Source organism: Poecilia reticulata, chromosome 19 (genome assembly GCF_904066995.2).
Source record: "Poecilia reticulata chromosome 19, P_reticulata-male-v2, whole genome shotgun sequence".
Taxonomy (NCBI): Eukaryota; Metazoa; Chordata; class Actinopteri; order Cyprinodontiformes; family Poeciliidae; genus Poecilia; species Poecilia reticulata.
In genome coordinates, this window is record NC_088848.1 from 15,119,738 (window position 1) to 15,144,413 (window position 24,676).

Sequence of the window (24,676 nt, forward strand, 5' to 3'; positions counted from 1 at the left end):
ACACTGATAAAAACAATCCAACGTTTTCTACTGATTTTACGCATGTTAAGTCGATGATGCATCTTGCTATGGACAAACAGGGCACTTTTTTTTTTACTTGTTATGACATAACTATTATTTCATTATATAATAATTAGTTAGGGTTACACAGAATAAGGGGCTTTACCATGTCATTTATGCAAAAAAATAATAATTTTCCAATTTTAATGAAAAATTTATTTTATTCTACACACTTCAATAAAAAATAAATTGATTAGAGCGATGGATATGGTGTTCATTTGGTGGATTTCAGCCTCATAAACAAAGCTATGCACACACTTCCTCTGACTGAAGGCTATTTACAGTGAGATGATTTGAATTTTCTGCAAACCACTACCCATTTGATTCATTATAACTGATGGTAGGTGTGAATACCAGCATCCTGAGCACAAAATTAATCACTATTGATCAAGTTATAGCCATAGAAAAATAAATAATAATTATAAACTTTACTCAATGTTTTTCCATTGCACCAAGAATAATAATCAAAAGTAGTTGGGTACGTATTATCATCTTTATTAGTAAACATATTGTTTTAGATAACCAGTATACAGTAAATAAATAACTTGTACAAGAAAGACATCTCAAAGGGTAAATATTGCATAATTTTTGCCCTTTAGCAAAGCGCTTCATCCAAAGTGAGCTACGCCTGAGGAACAACATTCAGTTGTAGACCGATTTAACAAAAATCGGTCTCAATTAAAACATGTGCAGCGTCCATCATTCATCGCTCACTTGCTGGTTTCCTGAACAAAGTACGACGTAAACCTGCTGTACCTTATTTGGCCTCTGGAGGCAGCAAAAACAGCTAGAAAGCCCACAGAGGACAGAGATGCTGCTCCATGCATGGTGGCAGAATCATAACATCTACACAGCAGCAACGTCAGGTGGTTTTACTTTGACTGTAAAATAGATTCCAGCTTATTTATCCAGTCAATTAGAAAGTGCAGTTTAAGCTGTTTAAGAGGACGAGATTTCAATGACATTTTACACAAGATTCAAAAACAGACTCTAATCTTAAAGAAAACTTTTCAGTTCCTAAAATTGTGCGCGCATCAAGTTGAAATGTTCTATAAATCATGATACAATAAGCTTATAAAAGGGAAAGTTCTTTCTGTTTCCCCACAAGTTGTGTCAAAGTGTGTCGACGAAGGTTCGCCCGTGAGAGACCAGAAGCAGCACCGTCTCCACTCTGTCAGAGTAGGTCATTTATGCTGTTCAAAACCACCAAACAGTGGCGGTTTTCTCATTAAAGCTACGCTGTGTGCATGTCGCTGAGGTCTCTTTCCATTACCACAGGACTGTATTTGCAAGATTAGAAAAACCTGGATCGTCCCTGAGCTTCCAGTAAGTGCCATTGGTCAGCCACACGTCCCGTCCACAGGAATCTTTGGCTTTCCTGAGGCAAAGAACGGGAGGAGATTAGCGATTTGAAAACCTGGAATATACTGGTGATCATGCTGACAGCTGTGAAAAACATATTTCGTTTTTCACGAAATATGGATTATACACTTTGCAGCCTCTGAAACATCTTTGCGTTACCCATGCTTTGAATTGCTAATTTATTGAATATTTGTTTAGGAAAAATTATGACCTATGAGTCCACTTTGTAAATTAAAGGACATTTTTCCACAGTTTGACCAACAAACAAATCTGTCCAGATTTAGTCTGCACTTACTTGAAAAACCGAGGCATATGCTCCTCACCCCTCTTGGCCAGCTGCTTTCTCCGCTCTCTTTGAATTTCTTCAACGTCGTCTTTCTTCCTGTCGGCCTCAGCAACTTTTCCTTCCTCCAGCATTCTGCAGAACACCAAGAAAGAAGCACAACCCCAAAAGTAAGCTGCATAATTTATCACTTTGTGCCATCGTTTTTCACAACCTACACATCTGTAATTTTGAACGCTGGTTTTAAATAGTGTTTGAAATCAGAAGGGATCTCCGACCTTTGGTCCGGGCGCAGGCGAGTGTCGGTGGGAGGGAGGAGAGGCTTCAGGTTTGGTGTGAGTTCATTCAGCTCCATGGCAAACGAAGAGAAGCCGTAATACAGCAGGTAATCCTTTGGCTGAGGATCTGTACAGGACAGAAGCCGCCCAGATGGGCCGCAGCGCAAACGTGACACTTGGATTTATGCTGCTTAAACCTTTCACCTCAAAAGCAGAATCTTTGTGCAGTGATTAACAACAACATCGACGTGCGATGCAGACACCTCAGAGCAGTGTGTTTTATTTTTCGCTGAAATAAGGAGACTCACTCGGCTTCCAGATGCATTTTGGAGTCGGCAGAGTATCGCAGAAGATGCCCTCGTGCCAAAGACCTCCAAAGCGGTGAATGACGTTGCCGCTTTGGTCGATAACTGTCCCTTGCACTTCATTCTTGTTTGAGTCCGAACCCCAGTAACGAGACTGAATGAGAACGCGAGGAAAATTGTTTTTGGTTGTTTTGTTTTTTTTTGCTTTGTTTTTTTTTTTTTTTTCAAAGAAGGCATTAAAAGAAAAATATTCAGAGTTTCTGAGAAGCTGCTTCCTTAACCTTGACGAAGGTGATCTTGCAGGTGCAGGTGTTGTTAGTCAGGTTCTGAATGGTCACCTCTCCGTAATGCTCCAGATACCTCTGCTGGCTGAGCACGTTGTGGATGCAGGTTACCACTTTGTTCCACTCATAGTGATCACCATACCTAGAAAACGTTCAAAATACAGTCGAGTTAAAGCGACTCCCAAGGGATCAATCAGTAAAGCAAATATTCAATAAATGCAGATTTTCATTTGTGTCATTTAAAAAATAACATTTGCTCTATTGCAAGGCTGCTGTCCCACCGATGCTTATCTTGCCACATGCCCAAAATGTGTATTTTTAATAGATGTCTTAATTTAACAACAATTACATTAATCTGAAACATCGAGTCCTGTCTATGTGCTTCAGTTTGGTAAAGTGCAGCTGTATTTAACATTTAGTGTTCTGCTGTGTTCAAATGGAGGATGTTGCTATTGCTGTGATGTCACCATTTTTTCTCCATACTTATTGAGCAGGAGAATGAAGGTCAGTGACTTATGCACAGGCTATTGGTGCCTCAAAGTTGAAACAATTGACATAAGAATAATGCAAGGCCAGGTCCCCCACCAAGTCAGCCATTTCAAGCATTCAGCATGAAGACATGAGTTAATTTTCATAGCATATGCACAGAGAAGCCTGAGAGTAACCAATGATATTATTGGGTAATTGATACAAAATCTGAGTAGTACTTTCATTGGTTACAATTGAAGTTGCACTTACTGTATGTGAAGTTTATATAGAGTGACATGTTTAAAAAGTTTCTAACTTTTTAATGTCCAAAAAATAGCAACAGCCTGTCTTAGCAGAAGATGAAGGTGACGCTCAAGTGTTATTTACTTAAAGCAGCACATCTTCATTAAACCACCAGATCACAGTCAGATACGCAATAGTATTACGCAGTTTTGAATGTTTTCTGTTGATTTCAATAAAACATGTAAAAAGACCATAAAAGACTGTGATAGACATTTGCATTTTATAATACGAATGTTTTGATATTTCCTGTATTTCTTTATATTTTCCTCCAAAGCAGTGAAACCTTTCACAGAAAGTCTCCAGGGTTACCTCTGATGCTACATATTTGTACCATCAGGTTTGATAACTACGTAAATCTGTTTTCTGCTTCTTCTAGAGAAGGCAAATATTTTCCATTCCAAATCAAAAACATATCTCTGGCAACGTGTCTTACCCTAAAAGTTTCATTTGTTACTGTTGCCCACGTCCACTGCCAATAGTTGTATTACCAGACATTTTCTGTAAAATAATTTGTTGGCGTTTCATGGTGGAGGTCGTGATCTTTGCCTTGGAAACCACTGATTTACAGGACTGAATTTGGAGCAATAAGATCCTACTCTACCTCCTAAAATCTTTTTAACACTCACCTCTTCCAAGAACAATTAGTCACCTAACACCTTCAGCACGCTAATTCCCACTTACTCCGCACTTCTCTGCCTGGGCTGCTTCACCTGTGGTTATATTTAGTGCTTCGTGCTGATGCCAGCATTTAACACTAGTCTAAAAACAAGTAATGTTGTTCCACACTTGTGCATTGCTTTCAGTAACTATTGCAAATTCGGGGTTTTGAAAAGGGATTAATTCAAACACTATTAATGCCTCTGCAAGGTTCCCATTGTGTTTGTACAGCTGTTGTGGATTTTACTAGTGGAGGCTGAGATTTGAACAAGCATAACACGGCCTCTTCATTCATTAGATATTTATGATAATAGATTATGAAAAATGATCAGATAGCTTTCAAAGCTAAAGTGATTTTAAGCCTAACATTATGTGTGAGTCATGCACTGGTAATTACCAGTGCATTTATTATAATAAATGAGCTGGAAGACAACTCTCAAAAAGCACAGTTTCCACATGGATTATTTTCAGTCACTGTAAAAATAAACTACACACCCGGGTTATTTTGCAGCCTAGAAAGTATTTTTATTCAATACTACTTTAAACCAATGAGCATTGGCAATAAAAAAAATCATTTTATATTAACCAAAATAGCAAACTGAAATGACAGCTAATTTTGTGTGGGATAAAATACTAACTGCCATAGGAAGGTTTTCTATTTTCTGCTAGCTAAATTAAGACATGCTTTAAGCTTCCTAAAAAAAAATAAAAATAAATAAATAAATCAAGTGTTATATCTGCCAAAGCAGCAGTGAATATGCCAAGATGGTTTACCTTGCCAAAGTTACATTGACCATTCCTGTTGGCAGAATCTCCAGTGACTTTCCCCAGAATTTATTCTTCCACCTTTGGTCTGTTGACACAAGGCAACGCATTTATACACATGTGAAGGAGCAACCTTTTATAAACAGATGTTAACAGAGCGGTTACCTTGCCAAAACGTGAAGCTTTCTGACTCAGCATGGCAGGCTGAGATGGGTGGGTGGTGGCATACCTGGTACAGAATTAAGAAGTGATTTTTTAAAAAAAAACTTTGACAAATACAACATATACACAAATCTCACTTGTTAGCTTTTTTTAAGGGGTAAAATTAAACTGCAAACGGCTGAAGAATTCATATTAATCTTCTGTAAGTTTTTAAGGCAATAAATCATTTTATGTGAATCAACAGGAATTGGTTAGACAGAGCAGACAAATAAAACCATGGGTTAGTCATCTTAATGTCCTATCATGATTATATTAAATCTACTGCAGAGTACAAGTATTCCTTTTAAATTCTTATGTGGAAAAGAAGACGGGGCTACCTGCTCACTGACGAAGCGGAAACCTCGATCATCTCTGATGCACTCGAAGGTTTCTCCCAAAACTGGATTAAAGGGCTTGTAGCGGTTTCTGAACGTTGCAGTGGAATAACCAGAAATGGCGAAGGCAGCGACGTAAACCTGGATTTGTGAAAATAAAAAAGGATTTAGGCTCGTTTAATTTTCTTCAAAGATAACTTTGAAAATGACTACCAGTACATTTATTTCAGCTAACTGAAAGGGATGGAGATTGAATATTTTCAAATTCATTTCAACTTTGCTTCACCCGCCAACTTTCATGTGGAGACTTCTTTCCTTTCTTTATTTTAAAATAACGTCGAGGTAAGATGGTCATTTTGTTTTACCGCTGGTGCAAGATGAAAACATCTAAACTAGACCAACGCATTGCTAATAGAAGCTATCCCTTAATGCCATGACAAGTCATATAAAACTCAGAACTATTCATTTTGTCATAATTTCTTCTTTGTAATATTAACACATTCAACTCATGATCTTGAGAAAGATGGCAAGATGAGTTTGTCAGCTAATATTAACACACATGTTTTTTGTTTTTTTTTGCACACAATCATCCTGCGTATCAGGACAGTCTTACCATCCTCTGGTATGGGTCTGGTGTGTTGCTGGCCATGTCCAGCAGCTCGCTGTACTCCAGCTCTTCACACAGCCTCTGCAACAGGTTAACTGGCTCATTGAGAGCTGCTGGCATGGAGACCCGAGCCAAGTCTTTACCTGAGGAAAAAAGGGACAGATGCCTCCAAAAAATGTAACGTCAGTTGTAGTTTTTTCCTGTCTGAACTAGGAAGCGCTACTTGCCTATGTTATTGTAGAGAATAGCCATGAGGCCGACGTGGCTGTTGTCAGGGCAGGGAGCCGGCAGAGTCGTTCGACGGCCGGTGCTCTTGGGAACAACATTGTTTGGAGTCTTGGAAATACTCGCTCGGTACTTTCTGGTCGTCGACGCTGCACGGTGTGAGAAAATATGAATTAATGTTGATCTCACATTTTCTTTTTTCGTTTTATTTTATTTTTTTGAGGCTCTGAAACAGAGGGGTAGGAGCTGTGCTAGAAAAACACAATGAAACGTGAATATATTATGTTTTACTGTGATGAAAAGCGTTCAGATCTCTAGTTTTGTTCTTAATGAAGTAGTGGCTCATATGATGATTTCATAGTAGGATAACCTTGAGTAATAAAAATACCGTAGTTTCACGATGCCATTTGCTCTTGTTTTCTGGTTTTAGTTTTCACTTTCATTTCCCCACTGAAGTACAATAAAGGTTATTTTTATTTCACTCTGTATGTTAATTATTTGGAATACATTGACATAAGCAAAAAGAGGCTACATCTGCTACATGCAGTAGTTCTTAAATACTTAATGTAAACAATATACCTTTCTAAGAATTGGGACTTATATTAGCTCGGTAATTAGTTGAGCTCATCTTTAATTTGTAGCTTGCCAATGTACTTTTAAAACCATGGTTTTGGTTGATGATGATCAAATGATTCCTTAAGGGTTGTCCCACAATCAGGCCCTTGGGGGTGAGGGTAACGGCTGAGGTAACGTTAGTTCAAAATCTTCAGCCGTACTCACCGTGTCCCTCCTCTGGTTCTGAATTACTGGTGCTTCCGTCGCTGAGCCCGGATTCATCAGACACCTCAGAAGAGCTGCCACAAAGGACGTCGTCGTTGGCGTCAAAATACTCTGCCGCCGAATCCGTTACTGAAGGAGGCCCGTGAGACGGCACAGGCTGATGGCGATAGACGGAGAAGCAAGAAGGAGCTCTGAAACTGGTCCTCCAAACAAGTAAGGCAGGAAAACACGGCAGAAGATGTTTGTCGTACCACAGCTAACGTGTTAGACTGATGGAGGTTGTTGGCTTCCCAGGCTTCTTGCAGTTTTTGCCTCTCCAGAGCCAGAGTTCCATGCACTGACTTCAGGGAAGAAAGCACTGAAGATGCACAGGAGAATAATTTAGAAGCACATGACATGTCAGTGGATAATACTATAGTGTTTTCCATGGACTTTCTCTGGCCACCATTGAACATGTTGAGCCTTAAATAAGTCCTTCCATGTCTTCAAATTTGTTAATCTCGGTGAAAACTGAAGATAAACATTCGTGGTGCTGTTTGGATTTGTTTGTCTGACCTTGAGTTGACATGGCGCAGATGTCCTGCTGAATTTTCTTGCCCTCGGGTGATAAGATAGTGGGAGGGGCCAGCTGGGAGTAGACATAGTCGGGTATAGAGGGCACTGACACGCCGAGGTGGGACGAGCTGCTCAGGTGACTGGAGGACAGCTGTGAGGTGGACAGGAGAGGACAAGTTATGGTAGAAATACTGGTTAATTTAACAATTCGCCTTTTGTCTGTCAGTTTGTTCCTGGTGCTCCGATCTTTTATCCTGCACAAAAAGTGTGCACTTGAACCCACATGCACCCTGACAGACAGCTGGACGGAATCTGGGCTCTGTGTCAAACTAGGCTCAAATAGTATTTGTCCACTTGTATTGAGCGTCTGAAGCCAAACGACATTTGCATGAAGGTTTCTGACTCATGAAAGCTTCTAATGAAAAGTAGAACATGGATTCTGCAAGCTTAGTGTTCACAATCAAGAACCTTTTAAGGTTTTCCTAGTTTTTAATCCCAAAAAAACATAAATTTTACCGGGACTTTATGTGAAAGACCAATACGAAACAGAGCAGAAGGAAAACGATGCGTGGTTTCCAAAATCCAGACAAAAATCTATAAAGTGTGGTGTACATTTGTGTTTAGCCCCTCAAGACAAGCTAAGCTAAACCAAGCTAGCTCAGTATTTGGTATAAATATTACTTGAAGCATAACCTCCAGAAAGATCTTACAGCAATAAAGCATCGATACATTTGAGCTAAAATTATACTTTTATTGCAAAACTTTGACTTGATAGTGCAACTAGAAGCAGAGCAAGACATGTAAAGAAAACATTTCTCCCACTAACTCTGGTGATTGTGACACTTAGGTGAGCCTAATTGGATCAGTGTAATCATTTTACAGTTTTGTTTTTTATCAAATTGTTGAATTAGTTATTTATTCAAAATCAAGCTATTATTGGAGTAATGTTGTCTTTTGCAGGTCAGCATTCTTTAAAGAACAATATGAAACATTTTCCAAGAAATTGCGGTGAAGTGATGTCATTGAATGAATGAGCATGATATGGAAATGCATTGCATTTGTACATCTACCTCAAATTTAAGTAAAAAATGAATTGTGTTGCATTTTGATCCAGTTACATAGCTATTACTTTACAGATCAAGCAGATTGATAATCTGCCTGTCGGCAACTCACCGACTTGGAAATTCCCCGAACAGGCTTTGAAATGAATAAAAGAAAGTTTTAAACAAATACAATCAAAATCCAGACACCCAAAATTATGAACTTATACAAATGTTAAAGTGGTGCATAAAGAGAGAGAGAGAGTGAATTCTTACCATTCCCAGGGCCTCCACTCTGGATAGTGTGCGCGAGTGACCCCAAATCTTTCCTGACTTTGTCTTCTTTGGCTTCTCAAGTGACAGATTCTGCTTAAAGAAAAAAAAAAGATTGGATAGTGCTTTATGTCTTAATTAACCTTAATTACAGCAGCTGTATAAATCAAGGGCCTATGAATACCTGTGTGCTGATGATGCGTTGCAGGTCTCCGTTAGTGAAATTCTGGCCCACCTCCATGGCCTGAAGCCTCAGAATTAAACGGTTCAGCTCCGACAGGTCCAGATTACAGCGATTTAACTCTGAAACAAATGGTTCTGTTCAGTCAGTTCTCCAACTTCTGGTTTTCACTTGATTTACTGAAAACAAATGCAATTAATTCAATGTTTATTTGCATTCATGAATCCGTTATTTATGTTTAGTATAAATTATGATTCCAACTTTAATAAATATGCCTTCAATAAGATTTCTACTGTAAATTATTCATTTGTATATTGTAATCTCCATTTATTATTTTTTTAATCCCATATTTAAGGTGAATCCGATATGGAACAGATTCACTTGATCCCCTTTTTAATCAAGAAAGTATCTTTTTCCTTCATAGTTAAAGTTTGATGTTTTATTTTCAATTGTGGTAAGTAAGAAAATAATAAAAAATCTGTTTGTTTGTTTTTTTTCAGTTAGTCTTTAGGTTGTGCGGTACTAAATAAATTTTATTCATAAAGGGTGAAAGCAGCCGTGGTTTGTAACGGTTGATGACCTCTGGCCTTTAGTTTCTGGTCTTTGGTCTTTTCTAGCTGACTGTGCGTAAAATACCTTGAACGCATGTGTCTGGATTGTGGCTGTGCCTCAGCCAGGCCGACACCTTGGAGTTCACAGCAGTGTTGGCCGATGGTAGGACCCCCGATCCTCCCGCTGAATTTTCAACTCCTGCCAAACTCTGGTACCACAAAAACGGACACAAAAAAAAAGTCAAAAGCAGCAAACGTAGGACTCATTTCTTAACCTCCCGGAGAGAAGGCGCTGATCGGGTTGATTCTAGTGATTTCATAGTTACCACATCTCCATTTCTGTGAGCTTGTCCGGTCTGCGTCGTGTTGGACAGCGTCTGCAGGAGGCCTCCGTGAGCGTGAGTTGTCTCGTTCTTTTTGTACAGGCGGTGTGCTTGCAGCTTCGTCACCCAAATGTAGAAGAGATCGTGGCTTTTTGCCTGGAAGATAAAAATAAGTCTTTTGTCTTTTAGCTTGGACAGCACTCTGCTGTTTTTGTTTAAAACTAAGCAGCAACAATTTAATGACCATGCTTACCTTGATGTGGTAGAGGATGTCCCCAGCGTCCAAGTCGATCCGATTAGATTTTTTGTTTATCGACATAACAGCATGACTAACATCTAGTGAACCCTGGACTCGACCCTTGGACACCTGATGGGGGAAAAAAAGAAGATTTAAGTGCTTTCAAAGCCTGTAGCATAAAATCGTAACTTCCTTATTTTCTAGTATTCAAGTTAGTACAGGCATATCTTTAAAGCTGTGCAAAGGCAGATGTCAGGAAGGAAACGTGAAGAAATGTGAGAAGAAATGTGAAGATAATTGTGACAAAAACAACACTAAAAACTAAATTTTCTCCTCCTCATATTTGTTTTTAGTTATGAAGCAAAATCCAATAAAGATTATTGTGTACCAGACAGGCGTAACATTATAACCACCTACATGAAAGTGTGTTGGTCTCCCGTCTTTGCTGTCAGATATTAATGAAGATTATCTTTTAGCTTGATACCAACATTTCAAAACATGTGCAAGAAAATCAAGTTTGGTGCCTCCATAATATACTTAACCTTTGCATGACAAAGGTAATCAAAATCAAAGTAACCTTGTGACCAGAGCACCTTCCTCCACGTGTTTGTTGTGTCTCCTGCACACTGCAAACATGACTTCTTATTTCTTTCTTTAACAAGGAGGTTTCTTCTGGCCACTCGTAAAAGAAACCCAACAGATTTGTAAAGAGCATGTGACTAGTTGTCAAGTCGACAGATTAAATTACACTAATTTGTAATTGGAGGGGGTCTGATTAGAGGGTTCTGAATTCTTGTATTTGTTGAAAACCGTGGATCATTTTCCTTCCACTTCAAAATCATGCGCAACTTTGCGTTGGACTATCGCACAAAATCCCAATAAAATACACTGCTCAAAAACATAAAGGGAACACTTAAACAATATAACTACAAGTAAATCAAACTTCTGTGAAATCAAACTGTCCACTTAGGAAGCAACACTGATTGACAACGGGGACCCTCATCGGGTCAATCAGTGTTGCTTCCTAAGTGGACAGTTTGATTTCACAGAAGTTTGATTTACTTGGAGTTATATTGTGTTGTTTAAGTGTTCCCTTTATTTTTTTGAGCAGTATATATTGCGGTCTATTGATATGATATGGCAAAAGGTAAACAGGTTCAAGCTTCATGAATATTTTCTGGCTAAACACTGTATTGTATTGTCAGTATTTAAAGGCTTAAATGTTCACTTACATCTTGTTGGTTTTTGGAGTAGCGTAAGATTCCTGCTTCCAGAACAAAATATCTCTGTAAAATAAGATAAATCTCAATATAGCATAATAGTGAGAATAGTGAGACTGTACAATTATTACATTTATTCATCTCCCACCATCAGCCCCCTCACCTTGTGCCAGCCTTTCAGAGGCCACTTCCTCCTCTTGAGAAGATACCCCTCACACATTCCTGGAGGACTCATATCCTGAGGACACTCACTTCCTGCTTGCATTTCTACTTGAAGGTCATCAATTACTTCCCAGTCTTTGATAACCTGCTTACACGTGAAACAGAAAATCACTTGAGATTGTGTGTTTTAGTTCAGGAAGGAACAGATTCTTCTGGGATAAACGTACAATTTCTACAATTGTTCCAACAGCTTTTTTTTTTATTATTATTTCTATTCTGCACGAAGACTGAAACTGACCTGTGACTGACCTGTCTGGAGTGACGAGACGACAGAGTGCTGCTGCTCTGAGAGAGGGCCGGCTTGTTCCACGGCGGTGACGTCTTCTCCAGACCACTCGCCAGCGATTGGCTGCGATTGAGTGAAGGTCCATTCAAGTCCATGTCTGTCCTCACGCTCCTCTTGTCCTCACGCTCCTCTGTGTGTTCAGAAAGACCCTCCACAATCTGCTGAAAGCCTCCTGTGGTCAGAAAAAGTGAAGTAGAAATAGAGAAAGGATTAACTTCTTTAAAAAACGTGTTGTCTTGTTACAGGCACAGAGTTAAAGGGAGAAAATCCAACATGAAATTTAGAGATTGTTTTGAAATTAAAATCTGAAAAGCATGGCAAGTATTCGTTGCTTGAATTACTCTGACATCCTTAAATGAAGAATGATGTAGCCAATTGCTTAAGAAGACATAAATTAATATATTTGAGGTTTTGGTCATGCATTCGAAAAACTGTGAGTTGGAAAACAACCTGAGCAAACCGTCTTCACAGTAAAACATGGTAGCGGCAGCATAACAGCAACCAAATGTGGCTTAAAAAATATTTATTCCTAAGATTTTCATCAGAAAAGAATTGGGAAACTCATATACTGTATTACTCTCACCCCTTCGTGTGAGTCGATCACATAAAACCAAATAAAAAATACATTGCACTTTGGGATTGTAAAGTGAAAAAATGTAAGGGTGAAGGCCTATTTATCCAAGGCACTCATGAATTTCAAGTCTTAGCTTGAAATTCTTTTTTTTTTTTTTTTTTTTTTTTTTTACAGATAATGGTGTCAAAAGAAACAATATTTTTCCCCCCTAAAAAAAATCACATTTTGCAGCAAATTAAATGTCCAAAGCCAGTTGCGGATGGCGGTGGCCGGTTGTTAATCTGGTGTTGTATGTGACACGATGGTAAAGACTGCCTGCAAGAGGAAGATTAACCTTTGTCTAATTAGATTTTCAGAAGATGCTTTTAGCTACTTGGAGCAATTCGATCTCCAGCCAAAGAGCTGTGACACAACAATAAAAATTAACCTTTCGCATCGAAAGACGGCAACAAACCATTTCACAAGGTAGTTTGGTTAAAATGTCTTTAAATCGTGCAATAAGTTGCAAACTTAAAAAAATTTGCATTTTAAAACAAATCTATTCTATTCCTTTGTAGGTTAATGTTTTATTTTTTTAATGTATGTATGAAGAGCTAACTGCTAGTTATCCAAGGCAATTAATTGATATTTATGCATTTTAAGTGATTTAGATAGATTTCAGGACATCTTTGTGGATTTTTGTGTTGTTTTTGTTTTGTTTTGTTGGGGAGTTGCAGAATACACTTCTGCAAGTGTATTCTCTGCACTTGCAGAAGAAAGTGGAGAATACAAGGCAACTTTGGAAGTGTTATGTAAGGCCAGAAGGATGACCACAGTAACTGACCTCAGTAATGAAAGCATCACGGGGCGGAAACAGGATGAAAGGATTTGGAGGATTCTGAGCTCACTTACTCAAGTTTAAACGCAAGAAATACACTCTGTTTAAAGTTTTTATTTATTTATTTGTTGTTCTCTAGATAATTTAATATTAACAATAGCTCACTTATGGTTATTTATTTGGAAATTTTACAAAAATCCTTTCTAGTTTTGTAGAGCTCTCTGACAACATTCAGTGAGTGAATTAACATCATGTCTTATAAGAGGAGGCATTTTTTCCCCCCCTGCTGACCATCAGGAGCTGATATTTGTAATGTGGAAATCATGGCCAAGAAGTCATCCAAGGTGGAGGTGGCCTCCTGCCAGAGGGTGGGGTTAAAAGGCTCAGATTATGACAGCTATAATCTCTTTCTTGAAATAAAGACTGAGACAACTTCTCTCATTATTAATCCGTGTTCATGAATTACTCTGGAAAAATCAGTCCGACTAGTTTTACAGATTTTGCAAACGTTCAAATTTAAGTTGTTGATTTGGTCAGGGTGAGTTTAAATGTTCCATCTGTGTTTATTTCTTTGATCTATTTTTGCGTTTTTTGGTTTTCTATTTATAAAAGTTGAAAGTTAAACGTCTTCCGAGATGGGAGAGTATTTGTTCTTGTGCGTATGTAATTTTGACAAATAAAAACTTCAAAATGTACTCCAACCGTCTGATCAAACATCTGAAGAGGACAATAAAGCAGCTGTAGCCAAACATAAGCTAATGATTATTATTATTATCATTATTTAGAGAAGTTGGCTTAATTTGCCTCCTTTCCTCGGATGAAGACCTATTAAAATGTCACTGAAGAAGTGAACGCTTGGATCTGTTCAGATTAGCGCTATGGTGACGTGCTGTTCCCTCTTATGGTGTTTTGTATATTAAAAGCGTATTTTTTAAAATATATTTTCAAAGGTGCTTACCTGAGTTTCATGTCCGACTCTCATCATCAGATGCCTTCATCCAGAAATACAAAAAAAAACACAAAAAACGATCTAATCAGTTAATTAGAAATCTGGAATAAACCATAGCTTGAAGTAGGAAGGGAGAAAAAAAACCTGTCTGAAAATGTTCAAATAAAGAAGTCAAAATACATGTTGAATCCACAGATTACCGACGATTCTGGCCACATAATCTGGCAGGCCGTGCCCTCTCTGCCGGCGGGGGGACGCGGGTTGCGTCCAAATCCAAGCAGGACTGCGCGCGGCAGGGAGCGCGCGCCGTACCCAACGTGTCCTGAGCATTATCCGCATTAGCTGGTATTATAGCGACTGTCTGAAAGGGACGTAGGAGAGCAGAAATGCGGCTCCGCTCACTCTGCACAGCCAGTTTACACAGCATGAAGCCACAGGAATGAGTTGGATCATGGATTGGATTTATGGAAGTTATCCGTCTAAAAGCGCAATTACGCGTTAAAAATGCCAAAGCGGAACGATTTCCTCAGTTCTTCATTTTCGTTGCATCTCTTACATTTATTTATGTTAAACGTGATTGTGGCTCACAGCAAATGAAAACCCAAATTTGAGATTTCCTAAGACCATAAAATAATTTTTAATATACTAAATTTATGTAATGACCTTGATTTGACCTACACAATCAAAATGACGTCTGCTGACTTGACAATTGTCCAGAAGACACATAGAGGGTGAGACAAAAAAAAGGTGGTAGCTAAAGACCAAAAATAATAATGGAAAGTCATGTATGGGCAAAAAAAGTTGCAGAAAAATATGTAACAAGGAAACAACAGCCTTGAGAAAACTGTGGAACCCAAAGACCAAGAGTCAGGGGAGATTCACAAGGACTGGACTACGGCTGGATTAAAAGCTTCAAGAGCCTCCATCCACACACACAAAGAAGTCATGATTATTTTACTTCAGTTCATAAAAAAAAAAAAAAATTCCACCATTGGATGTTAGTTAATAATTACTCTAAGAAAAGACCAGACCCTAATAATCAAACTGACACAGATTACTGTACTGTAATCTGCAGATTAAAGTCAGTGTTTATTTTGGTGGAAGCATATTGTTTTAATGTTTTACATTAAATCTCCATCTGGTGGAAAGGCTCTGTAATGAATGTTATGAAATAATAACATTTAGAAACAATCCTGCTAATTCACACCTTTTGGGATTAGGATTATGGCACAAAAATAACATTACAAAGCTAAATTTAAACAAATTTTGATTTTGAGCATATTCATTTTATTTACATACAAACAACCTAACATTAAGAGCTAAATTGACATTTTTGAAGCACTGTCTTTCAAAAGTTCCATAGTGAGGCTGAAGCCATTCACGCAGCCGCAACTGGGCTCCCAACAGCACTGCTATACCAAAGTCCGGTACCAAACAGCTGCCGTTTCAGTTCCTCCTCATTCTAACTAGAAGTAAATCTGCAAGGCAAAAGTCCAGAGGTGTTTCTGTGAAGATCTATGAGGCTTCCTCCGCTTTAGGCGTTGCCTCTGCGCCGCCGTCCGGGCTCTGCTGTTTGATGTACTGCTGCAGCAGGGCGGAGAGATGAGCCGGGTGGCGCTGCAGCATGAAGGCTGTGCGGGACGTCAGCATAGTCAGCCCGCTCACCAGCTCGCCCTGGATGACGGTCAGCGACGGCAGTTTGGAGTATCTGACCACGCCCTGTGCACTCAGCAGTGTGTTGTCTATGCAGGCGCCTACGGAGAGATGAGAAGATGATGTGGGTTTAGAAGAGAGGCCGCGGTGCTGAAGTTGGTCTGCAACAAAACTCGGGAATTCGACAAAAATGCTGTCGTTTGTAGTTGGCGCTCCAGAGTCTATGAAATTTACAAACTTCCTCTTATTTCAGGTTGATGATAATTCTGTTTCAAAGTTTAAATGCTGTGAAATAATCAGAAGTTATTTCTCATTTGGAAAATCAATTTCAAATCCAAGCTTTAATTTCTGGCAGACGCTTTGTGATGATGTGTTAATATTTCCACACGAAAAAATATATATTTTCGTAACGATGCCATCTATTTTGCAGGTAGCATCATCTCCTTTTATGTTTATTTTGGAGTAACAGTGCAGACCTCTCAATTTACTTGAAGGCATATTAATCTTGATGTATATAAACACTTGACTTTGCAGAAAATAATATCTAAAAACGTTTTGTTATTCTCATTATTCTGGCATTCAGCAAACAGAAACCGTTTAGGTGACTGATCTAAATGTATATTTTAACATTTAATCTAAATATGTAATTTCAATTGTTGTCCCCATACAAACTAAACATTTTTGAAGATAATACAATTTCAATAGACAGAAAGCCCTTTTTGGAAGTGGCCATTTCAACTACTTCTACTTTCTTGTCCGGATATATCCTATCGTGGATGTCCATCACAACATGCAGCAGAGTAGTTCTTTGGAAGCACTTAGAAAAAAAACATACCTAAGAGTGTCATCTGTGGGCTGACCCTGAGAGCAGACAACATCTCTTTCACCTTCGGCTCTTTGCTCACGAAGAGAACGGTGGGGCCGATAAACAGAGGAGCCATGTTGCTATAAGCTGAGTTACTCAGGAACGACAGCATTACCTGGAAAAAAAATAAAAATACAGAAAAGCTGAAAAAACTCAAAACATTCAGACTGGTAAAGGTGAATCACATTTTCCTGAAAGACACATATTTACAGTTTTCTATCTGGGGTATGTGTGCTACTTTTGCTTCATTTTTCTCCAAACGTCTGTACAAAAGTGCACAAATGTGCTGCAAGTTCTTTGATACAGTCGGTATCAAAACTTCTAAAACTATCCACTTTAAACATCACAGCGAGATGTTAAACTCCTTAATGCTGTTTTAATCAATACACAGCATCAAAACGAATCTATGACGTACCACTCACGGTGACTAAGAGGAATCCTAGTTACCTGGTTGGGGAAAAACTTAATTTTGATGTCGTGTTTGCCAAGTCTGTGTCTGAGCATCAGCATGTCATCAACTCCGCAGGGGTTTGTCTGGACCGCGGCGATCATTTTGCACTCCTCAAACACTTCCTCCAAATTCTTCTTCAGGAGTAAAACAAACTCATTATCCTGCAGGAAACAAAGGGAAAAAAATTAGCAGAGGAAACTGCAAAAGTTTGGGTCGTTAAAAAGGAATAAATTCAGAGATTCTACCCATCAGTCGGTCAGAGACAAGAATTGGACAACTATCCTTTACTTTTGTTCAAATACAGAAAATCTGCATTATTAAGCCTAAGAACTCAGACTATTTGACTATTTTCAGTGAATAAATGTGTCTAATATAAACTGTAGCATAGTACCACATGTACAAACAACATCATCTTTAATGTCGCAGGTAATTCTAGACAGAAATTCAGTGAATGGAAAAAAAAAAAATATTCAGTTCAGGTCTTAAAGTAAATAGGCATACTGTTATAAAGAATATTCTCCAACATGCCTAATGATAGTTTAGAAATAAACTTCTCCAATTTCATTAAAACCAAGTGTCGTTGTTGCATCAATTCAGCTGCAGCTGCCGTCGGGGTCTCACCTCCTGGACGTGCTTTTTTTCGGACGGATAAGCCCCCGGGGGGATGGTCCTAGCTGGGGGAATGTACCGTGTGACGGCAATGAGCTTCTGTTTGAGAAAATGAAGGGGTTTTTTGTGACGGGTCACAGCCTTGGACCCGTGCCGGACGCTCTGAATCAGAGGCAGCCACCCTGAAAGCCACAGAGCTGGTTAGAAGTCTGCCACAACACCGGAGATGCAAAGTTAGCGTCGGCTAGCCACGCTGCAAATCTGCCACCGTTTAACTACAAGGTGGCAGACACTAATAACAACAGACACTTAGATTCGCAGTAAAAATACATTTCTAACATTTAATGGGTTAAGTCTGTTTTTTAAAAAGCAATTTAAGGTGTTTTTACCCTGGTTTCGTTGCAACTTCACACACAAGGTCGCCGACATCTTTAACAGGAAATACGTCATTTAGAATGCGACAGAGGAAAAACTGTTGCGTTCAATTACACGTCAGTAAAAATACAATGTTTATGATCCTCAACACGGACCATAAACATTTATAATTGTGACTAATAATGACCCAAACTAATTATGTTTTTATTCGAAACATAATTTTTATATTTCGAATAAAAACATAAAAAGAAATTCAGGAGGAATTTTGCTGAATTTCTTATGAAACTGTCAGCTTTTCATAAGCGAATTCTGTTTACATTCTTTTGATGTTTATAAACATTAACTTGCCAAAGTGTTTTATAAAAAACAAAAGTAGTTTAATAATTTATTTTCTTAAGTGTTTCGAGTATTAAAATGAAAAGTGAATAATTTTTTCAACCAAAAAGGCATACAGTGACTTTTTTTGCATTACTTTAATTAATGAGTTGCAAAGTTGTGTTAGAAAAGAGAGTAGAGGTTTCAGACTAAGGTAGGCAAAATGTATTTCCCGTCCTTCCTGAAAAAGATCACTTGCTCACCTGCGCTGAAGAAGGTGAGCAATTTATCCTTTTAATTCTATTTTTTCTTTTCAAACCATTAATCAACCCCCGTTTCTATATCTCAATTATTCTACGTTTCCTTTGTGTCAGTAGATGTATTTATGTCTGTAAAGTAAAAAAAAACAAAAAAAAAATCTTCTTGCCAAATACAGAACAGGCCGTGGCAAACAAGAAGACCCATGTCATTTGAACGCCTCACAAGTTATTGACGTGTGTGTTTTTTCCTTCGGTTTACTTTATGCATTTAAACCACATTTTATTTATGTTCTACCTAAATTAGGACTGAAGACATATTGTTTTTTAAAAAATCCACATTATTTTACAAAAAATAATGTAAAATGATGTGCAGAAACCTGCACGTTTGCATAATCCCTTACGTAAAGATTACGTCAGAGTAGTTTTGACAAGCATGAGGCGCATACTCAGTGTGAGTTCATTAAGACATTTTAGCCCGTTTGGTAGAAATAACCCCTCTCGTATTAGCCTGTCTGTTGGGGCTCGGGGCGCTTTTGCACTAAATTTTTGCAGTAAAACGATAAGTGACGGCAACACCATGGATCTGAGCAATATGAGGAAAAAATATAGAGGGGAGGAAGAGGTGAGTGGCATTCTAAGCAGAAACATTATATATTGTGTTGAGCAAATCAAGGCAGAAGTCACAGTCTGGAGGTGCAAGGTCACAAAGCAACTATTTTGCATCGTGCTAAATTTGTAGTGAGAAAACTGGAAACAAGTACACCTGCAAGGATTGTATGTCTCAATTCGTAATGCTCCCTCGATGCTTTAGACTTTGACCTGTCCCCAGTGCCGTTTACTGTTTAATGAAAAAGCAGATTCCAAATGGGTCAGCCATAAGAGAAGTGACTTATTTGGTTGACCCTAAACAGTGAAAATGACTCATTTGATTTGCATGACGCACATATTGTTAAAACAAACGTTGATCCTGCAGACATTAAGTTGGTTAAACTGTGAACAAATCAAAGATTCTTGCAAAGCATTCATAACCTTGTTCCACATTAATCTAACTTGACATGTTCCTACCAGTGGAGCCAGTGGTGTTTAAGTACCTACTTATCATCCATCACTAGTGTTTTTTCAGGTGTTTAGTTTATTTTTAGAGTAGAGAGAGAGCAAGACTTAAATGGATAACAGGAAGTCAAAATGCTGCGCAACAAAATTGATGTGTTTTTTCTTTATTACTGTTAAACCTGTCTTTCACAGATTTGCTGGATTTGAGAGTGTTTTGGAGATCTTATCATTTAGGTCCACATTCTCTTACATTCAGGGACTGTCAACATTGCAAAAGACATCTTAGGCCTTCGGCTCTAAAATAATTTGGCCTTTGCTTTAAGGTAACAGTAAGAGACTGGTGTCTGTAAAGCACATTGGAGCGTAATATAAATCAGTGGTTTTCAGCTAATGACCTTCATGTCAAATGACTACCTTTGTACTTTTTCTGACTTCAACTCTGAAGGCCTCTGGTAATGGCTGAGCTTGAGCCAGCTTCACTCAGTAACAAGGTCCACAACAAAGTGTGTTGTCTGCATAACCTAGAGTTTACATATGGTTCCTTCGCTGGCTGCGAAAAGAATTGGATTTTTGAGTTTCTCACTTATCTGATCACAAGTCAGGCCTGATCAAACTAGAAATTTTCCATGACCCGATTTCTCTCTGTGTGTGACATTTTCTAAAATTTGCTTCCTTGTTTGTTTGTTTGGTTTTTTTTTTTTGGGGGGGGGGTTAGCTGCCTAAATGAAATATTTTTTATGCAGTGCTTTGAGGAGAGTCAACTTGGATCTTTGGATCCCATCAAGGAGTTTGGAAACTGGCTTGATGAAGCAACAAAGTGCCCTGAAGTTGGAGAGAGCAATGCTATGTGCATCGCCACGGCCTCCAAGTAGGCAACCCTACCGTCTCCCAGCAATTTTAAAACTTTTAAGACAAATACCTTCTGTAATTGTGTCTCATCGCCTCTGTCTGACCAGGGATGGACGTCCATCTGCACGTATGGTCCTCCTGAAAGGTTACAGCCATGAAGGTTTCCGCTTCTTCACAAACTACGAGAGCAGAAAGGGCAAAGAGTTGGTATGCAGCTGTGTTGTTAATCCTTATAAAGCCAAACATTTAATAAAACTCAACTCGCCCCAAAATTAATTTCTTGTCTGTAAACTCATGATGTTTTCTTGCTGAACAGTTTGCGAATGTGCTAATATATGCTTTTTTCGGTTTTGATTTGGCCCATTATAAATTTGGTTTTTCACATATTTCCGTACAGCGCCATTCTGTCATATGAAGACAAAACTTTCCTGCGTCATGAATGCAGCTTATTGTTTTAAATGCTGTACATTTCAATAATAATGTTGTAACTGCACTTTGCCCACCTCTCCTAACGGGGGACATCAGTTTTTATGACGATGTGCATAGAGATTGTTAAAACAATTCAGTTTTCACACGATAGTTAGTTTTCTCTGTTGGCTGCATGTCATTCTTAAAATTTTAGAAAAATATTTAGGTTCTCAGTTTTCTTTTCTACATGTGTTGTACAAAACATACATATAATTTAATTGACTCAATCAGCTGTATTTTTTGTTCTTCTCTTCAGCTGGTAAAACAAACTTATTTAATTGAAGTGTGACAAAGCTTTGGAATCTCATGTTTAAACAAAAAAAATATTGAACATTATTTCACTTTCTTTTCACAGCAGAAATGGTAGAAATAGATTAATTAGAAATTAGCATTTCAAATTAATCTATTCAGTGATTTGAATCTCTCAAGTGATTTTTCTGTAGTCTTTAGTATAACATTCAAACAAATTAGGTAATCTGAACTAATAATTATGTTTTCATAGGTTTATTTTTTATTTCACTTCATTTAATGTTGATTTAAGATGCATATTTTCTGGTTCCGACTGACTTTTCGTTGGCAGGAGAGCAATCCATACGCATGCCTGGTTTTTTACTGGGAACCACTTCACAGACAGGTAGGAGGCACTCTAAAATAACTCTCTCACATATTCTGCTTCCCAGTTTTCCCAGCCACTGATGGTCAGTTTATTGTAATTTTAATTAAAAGATTCGTATTGAGGGCTCAGTGGAGAGGATCCCCTACCAGAACTCCTGTGATTATTTCCACTCACGGCCGAAGGACAGTCAGATCGGGGCCGTCGTGAGCCGACAGAGTACACCGATCCCTAACAGAGACGTGAGAGATGAGAGAGCATCTCTGTGTTTTAGCTCGTGCATGTATGTAAAACATTGATCTTGAGTATTTCTTTTTTCAGTATTTGACGCAGAAAAATGCTGAACTGGAGGAAAAGTACAAGGACACAGATGTGCCGATGCCAGACTACTGGTGAGAATATTAGTTTATTTTTTTTATGACTATTTCCAAATAATAAAAATAATTAACAAAGTTAATTATCTAAATGCATCAATTAATCAGTGCATTGGACATTTCTTCCTTTTGAGCAGCAGGTTGAAAACTGAAAAGTTAGAATTAACCAACAGCATGCACTTTGGTATAACCTGCAGCATACTTATTCTTCTTTATGTGTTTATAGACTTTTGTAGAAAGGAAATGCATATTGGCAAGTCAGGCCATAAAAAGCCTCATTGGTTATTTATTTACAGGGGAAAAAAACTTCATTTTTGTTTTTATTCCACCAGTTCCAATCACTAAAACTAAATAAGGAACTTGTTATCCAGATTAAGTGAAAAGGTAACTTGGAAGACTATCAACTAAGACGCTTTCAAAGTATCAGTTTGACTGCGTGGAAGGAAAGCTTTATCAGATTCCTTACTCATTATACAAAAAACTAAAATTATGCCATGTTCCAACTAGCGCAATAAAAACTGATAAAAGTGGTTCTACAAAATATTATCTTCCTTCCATTTCAGCACTATGTGTTGTTTTGTGCAGGTCTATCAAAAAGATACTGATGTCTGTGGTTGTAATGTGGCAAAATGTGGAAAAACTTCAAAGGGCGCGAAACTGTTTGCAAGGTGCTATTCATAATAAGTAACTTTGCAAAAGTCCCTGTTTGAACCGTCCACAAGAAGCGTATCAGCGCGATCTCCGCGGCGTTTCCCCATCACGCTCCAACTGCGCCCTGTGATCTTTCAGGGGCGGCTACCTGGTCAAACCTCACGCGATTGAGTTCTGGCAGGGTCAGACCAACAGACTCCACGACCGCATCGTTTTCACCAAGGTCAAGGACGGAGAGAAACGGGGGGAGTTCCAGCACGAAGCCGAGGGAGGCTGGGTGTACCAGCGACTCTCTCCGTAAGAGCCGCCTCCACAGACGCTCCGTCCAGAACGCCGTGAACTTAAAAAGTAGCCAACGTCTGAAGGTACTGGTGGGAAACCATTTGATGTTTGTTAAATCTGTGTCGATTCTTTGACTCGAACCATCTGAACCTGCAAACTGACTGCAACGCGAAGCTTCATGTTTTCATTTGACTTTAAAAAGAAACGAGGAAAGTTTGCCTCCTCCGACACAAATGAGTCGCAGTTGGTTGTTTCCTCAAACTTCAGTGTCTTCACTTCCTAAAAAGAGCACAGTTGTCTTTCGAGTGCAAATTCAGCTTACGGGCTTTTGCTAAAGTATTCACACCCTTCCATGTCTTCCACATTGTCTCCTGTTAAACGTTTGGTGGAATTCTTTAGGCTTTTATACGATAGAGAAACCCAACGAAGTCCATATCGTGAGCTAAACGTTTACAGGTAAAAATTTTAGAAATGTTTTGTGCGTATCTTTTTGTTCCCTGTTGAAGATAACCATACCCACCATCATTTTTTCAGAGATGGTTTAATTTTGACCTTATTGGAGCAGAGCATCTTTATGCTTCTCTGACCCAAACAGCTGTGCGAGATCAGATTAATTTTGCTCTGGATGTTTTATTTAGGGCAGAGGGAGTAAATACAAATGCACGCCATCTTTTTAAACTTCAATATGAAAAATAAAATAAAAATGTATATATATGTATATATAGATATATAAGATGTTTCCGTCCCATTTCACAATTACTTGGGTAGGTTGTGTTTTGTCCATCCCATTAAATCCCAAATAAAATACAGTGATATTTGTGGATATAATGTGACAAAATATGAAGAAGTTGAAGTGGTGTGAATACTTTTTCAAGGTTCTGTAGCTATAATGTCATGATTTCTGTCTGGAATAATATTTTATAGTGAAAGAGAGAAAACTGTTTGAAGTAGATTTCTGATTTCAGTTTGATGTTTTCTTAAAAAGATCATTTCTAAAATGGGAGTTTGCAACGGTTTTTCAGATCCATGATCATGTTTTTTTAGATATATGATCATACATGTAATAATGCTGTTAAAAAGCCTACAAACTGAGACGACTAAAAAAATGTGACCTCTCCTTAAAAAAAAAAAAAACAGCGTTCACATTCAGTCTATTAAAGTGAGGGATAAAGTAATTGTTGCAGATTATATTTGCCTTTTAACATTGAGATTAAAAGTGCTAATGCTGTCAGCTATTGTCTCAGCTATTGTGTGTCTTGTACTACTTGAAAGCCATTCATTGTTAAATCTGAAACTAATAAAGTTTCGTTTTGAACAAAAGCCTGAGTGTGTTTGACCAGCAGGTGGCAGTAGAGTCATTATTAAAGGAAGGAAAAAACAATACCCATACATCTGAGAAAAGATAAGAGCACAAAATGCTCAAATTTCCATTTAAATCTACATTTAGTTCATGAGGTTGGTTTAGCAGAGCTGCATTATTAAATGAAGAGCAGCAGTCAAGAGCAGAGTGTGAGTTACTAGTGTCTGCTTACCATTGCCAGGTCAAAGAAACCTACCAGCAACTGCTGAGGGGGAAACGGCAAGCTGCTTTATAACATGACACAGTGATCTCACCAAGATCAGCTTGCTAACAGCAGCAGCCATGTTTCCTCCTGAATATATTGATGATCTTGCGTCCAGAAAGGCACCTTTTGCATAGGAAGGACCTCAGGTGAA

At 38.4% G+C, this 24,676-nt stretch overlaps 3 protein-coding genes across 4 annotated transcripts; 1 reads left to right on the plus strand and 2 right to left on the minus strand.

The window, feature by feature from the left end:
- Positions 1 to 534: 534 nt before the first annotated feature.
- Positions 535 to 14,469, minus strand: osbpl7 (oxysterol binding protein-like 7). Of its 2 annotated transcripts, XM_017310644.2 has the most exons (23): positions 14,152 to 14,469; positions 11,766 to 11,974; positions 11,458 to 11,604; positions 11,307 to 11,360; positions 10,090 to 10,203; positions 9,840 to 9,992; positions 9,599 to 9,722; positions 8,966 to 9,084; positions 8,785 to 8,877; positions 8,642 to 8,665; positions 7,469 to 7,619; positions 7,165 to 7,271; positions 6,914 to 7,070; positions 6,136 to 6,282; positions 5,915 to 6,051; positions 5,305 to 5,442; positions 4,931 to 4,994; positions 4,775 to 4,853; positions 2,570 to 2,714; positions 2,292 to 2,442; positions 1,984 to 2,110; positions 1,718 to 1,840; positions 535 to 1,438 (listed from the first exon to the last, which is right to left on the minus strand). In XM_017310644.2, the coding sequence occupies exons 2-23, from the start codon at positions 11,895 to 11,897 to the stop codon at positions 1,330 to 1,332; spliced, it is 2,595 nt and encodes an 864-aa protein (XP_017166133.2). In that variant the 5' UTR covers positions 11,898 to 11,974; positions 14,152 to 14,469; the 3' UTR covers positions 535 to 1,329. The 2 variants fall into 2 exon arrangements, with proteins under 2 accessions (XP_017166133.2, XP_081456860.1); XM_081600734.1 differs by lacking the exon at positions 8,642 to 8,665 and having other exon boundaries at positions 8,785 to 8,874; positions 11,458 to 11,601; positions 14,152 to 14,466.
- Positions 14,470 to 15,406: 937 nt separating this feature from the next.
- mrpl10 (mitochondrial ribosomal protein L10) lies at positions 15,407 to 18,234 on the minus strand. The gene is made up of 5 exons (XM_081600735.1): positions 18,110 to 18,234; positions 17,733 to 17,902; positions 17,108 to 17,272; positions 16,631 to 16,775; positions 15,407 to 15,896 (listed from the first exon to the last, which is right to left on the minus strand). The coding sequence occupies exons 1-5, from the start codon at positions 18,168 to 18,170 to the stop codon at positions 15,658 to 15,660; spliced, it is 780 nt and encodes a 259-aa protein (XP_081456861.1). The 5' UTR covers positions 18,171 to 18,234; the 3' UTR covers positions 15,407 to 15,657.
- An 837-nt stretch (positions 18,235 to 19,071) lies between these two features.
- pnpo (pyridoxamine 5'-phosphate oxidase) lies at positions 19,072 to 24,280 on the plus strand. The gene is made up of 7 exons (XM_008437421.3): positions 19,072 to 19,292; positions 20,467 to 20,591; positions 20,680 to 20,779; positions 21,621 to 21,674; positions 21,767 to 21,895; positions 21,975 to 22,045; positions 22,817 to 24,280. Exons 1-7 carry the CDS (start codon positions 19,104 to 19,106, stop codon positions 22,977 to 22,979), a joined length of 831 nt encoding a protein of 276 aa, XP_008435643.2. The 5' UTR covers positions 19,072 to 19,103; the 3' UTR covers positions 22,980 to 24,280.
- The last annotated feature ends 396 nt before the right edge of the window (positions 24,281 to 24,676 follow it).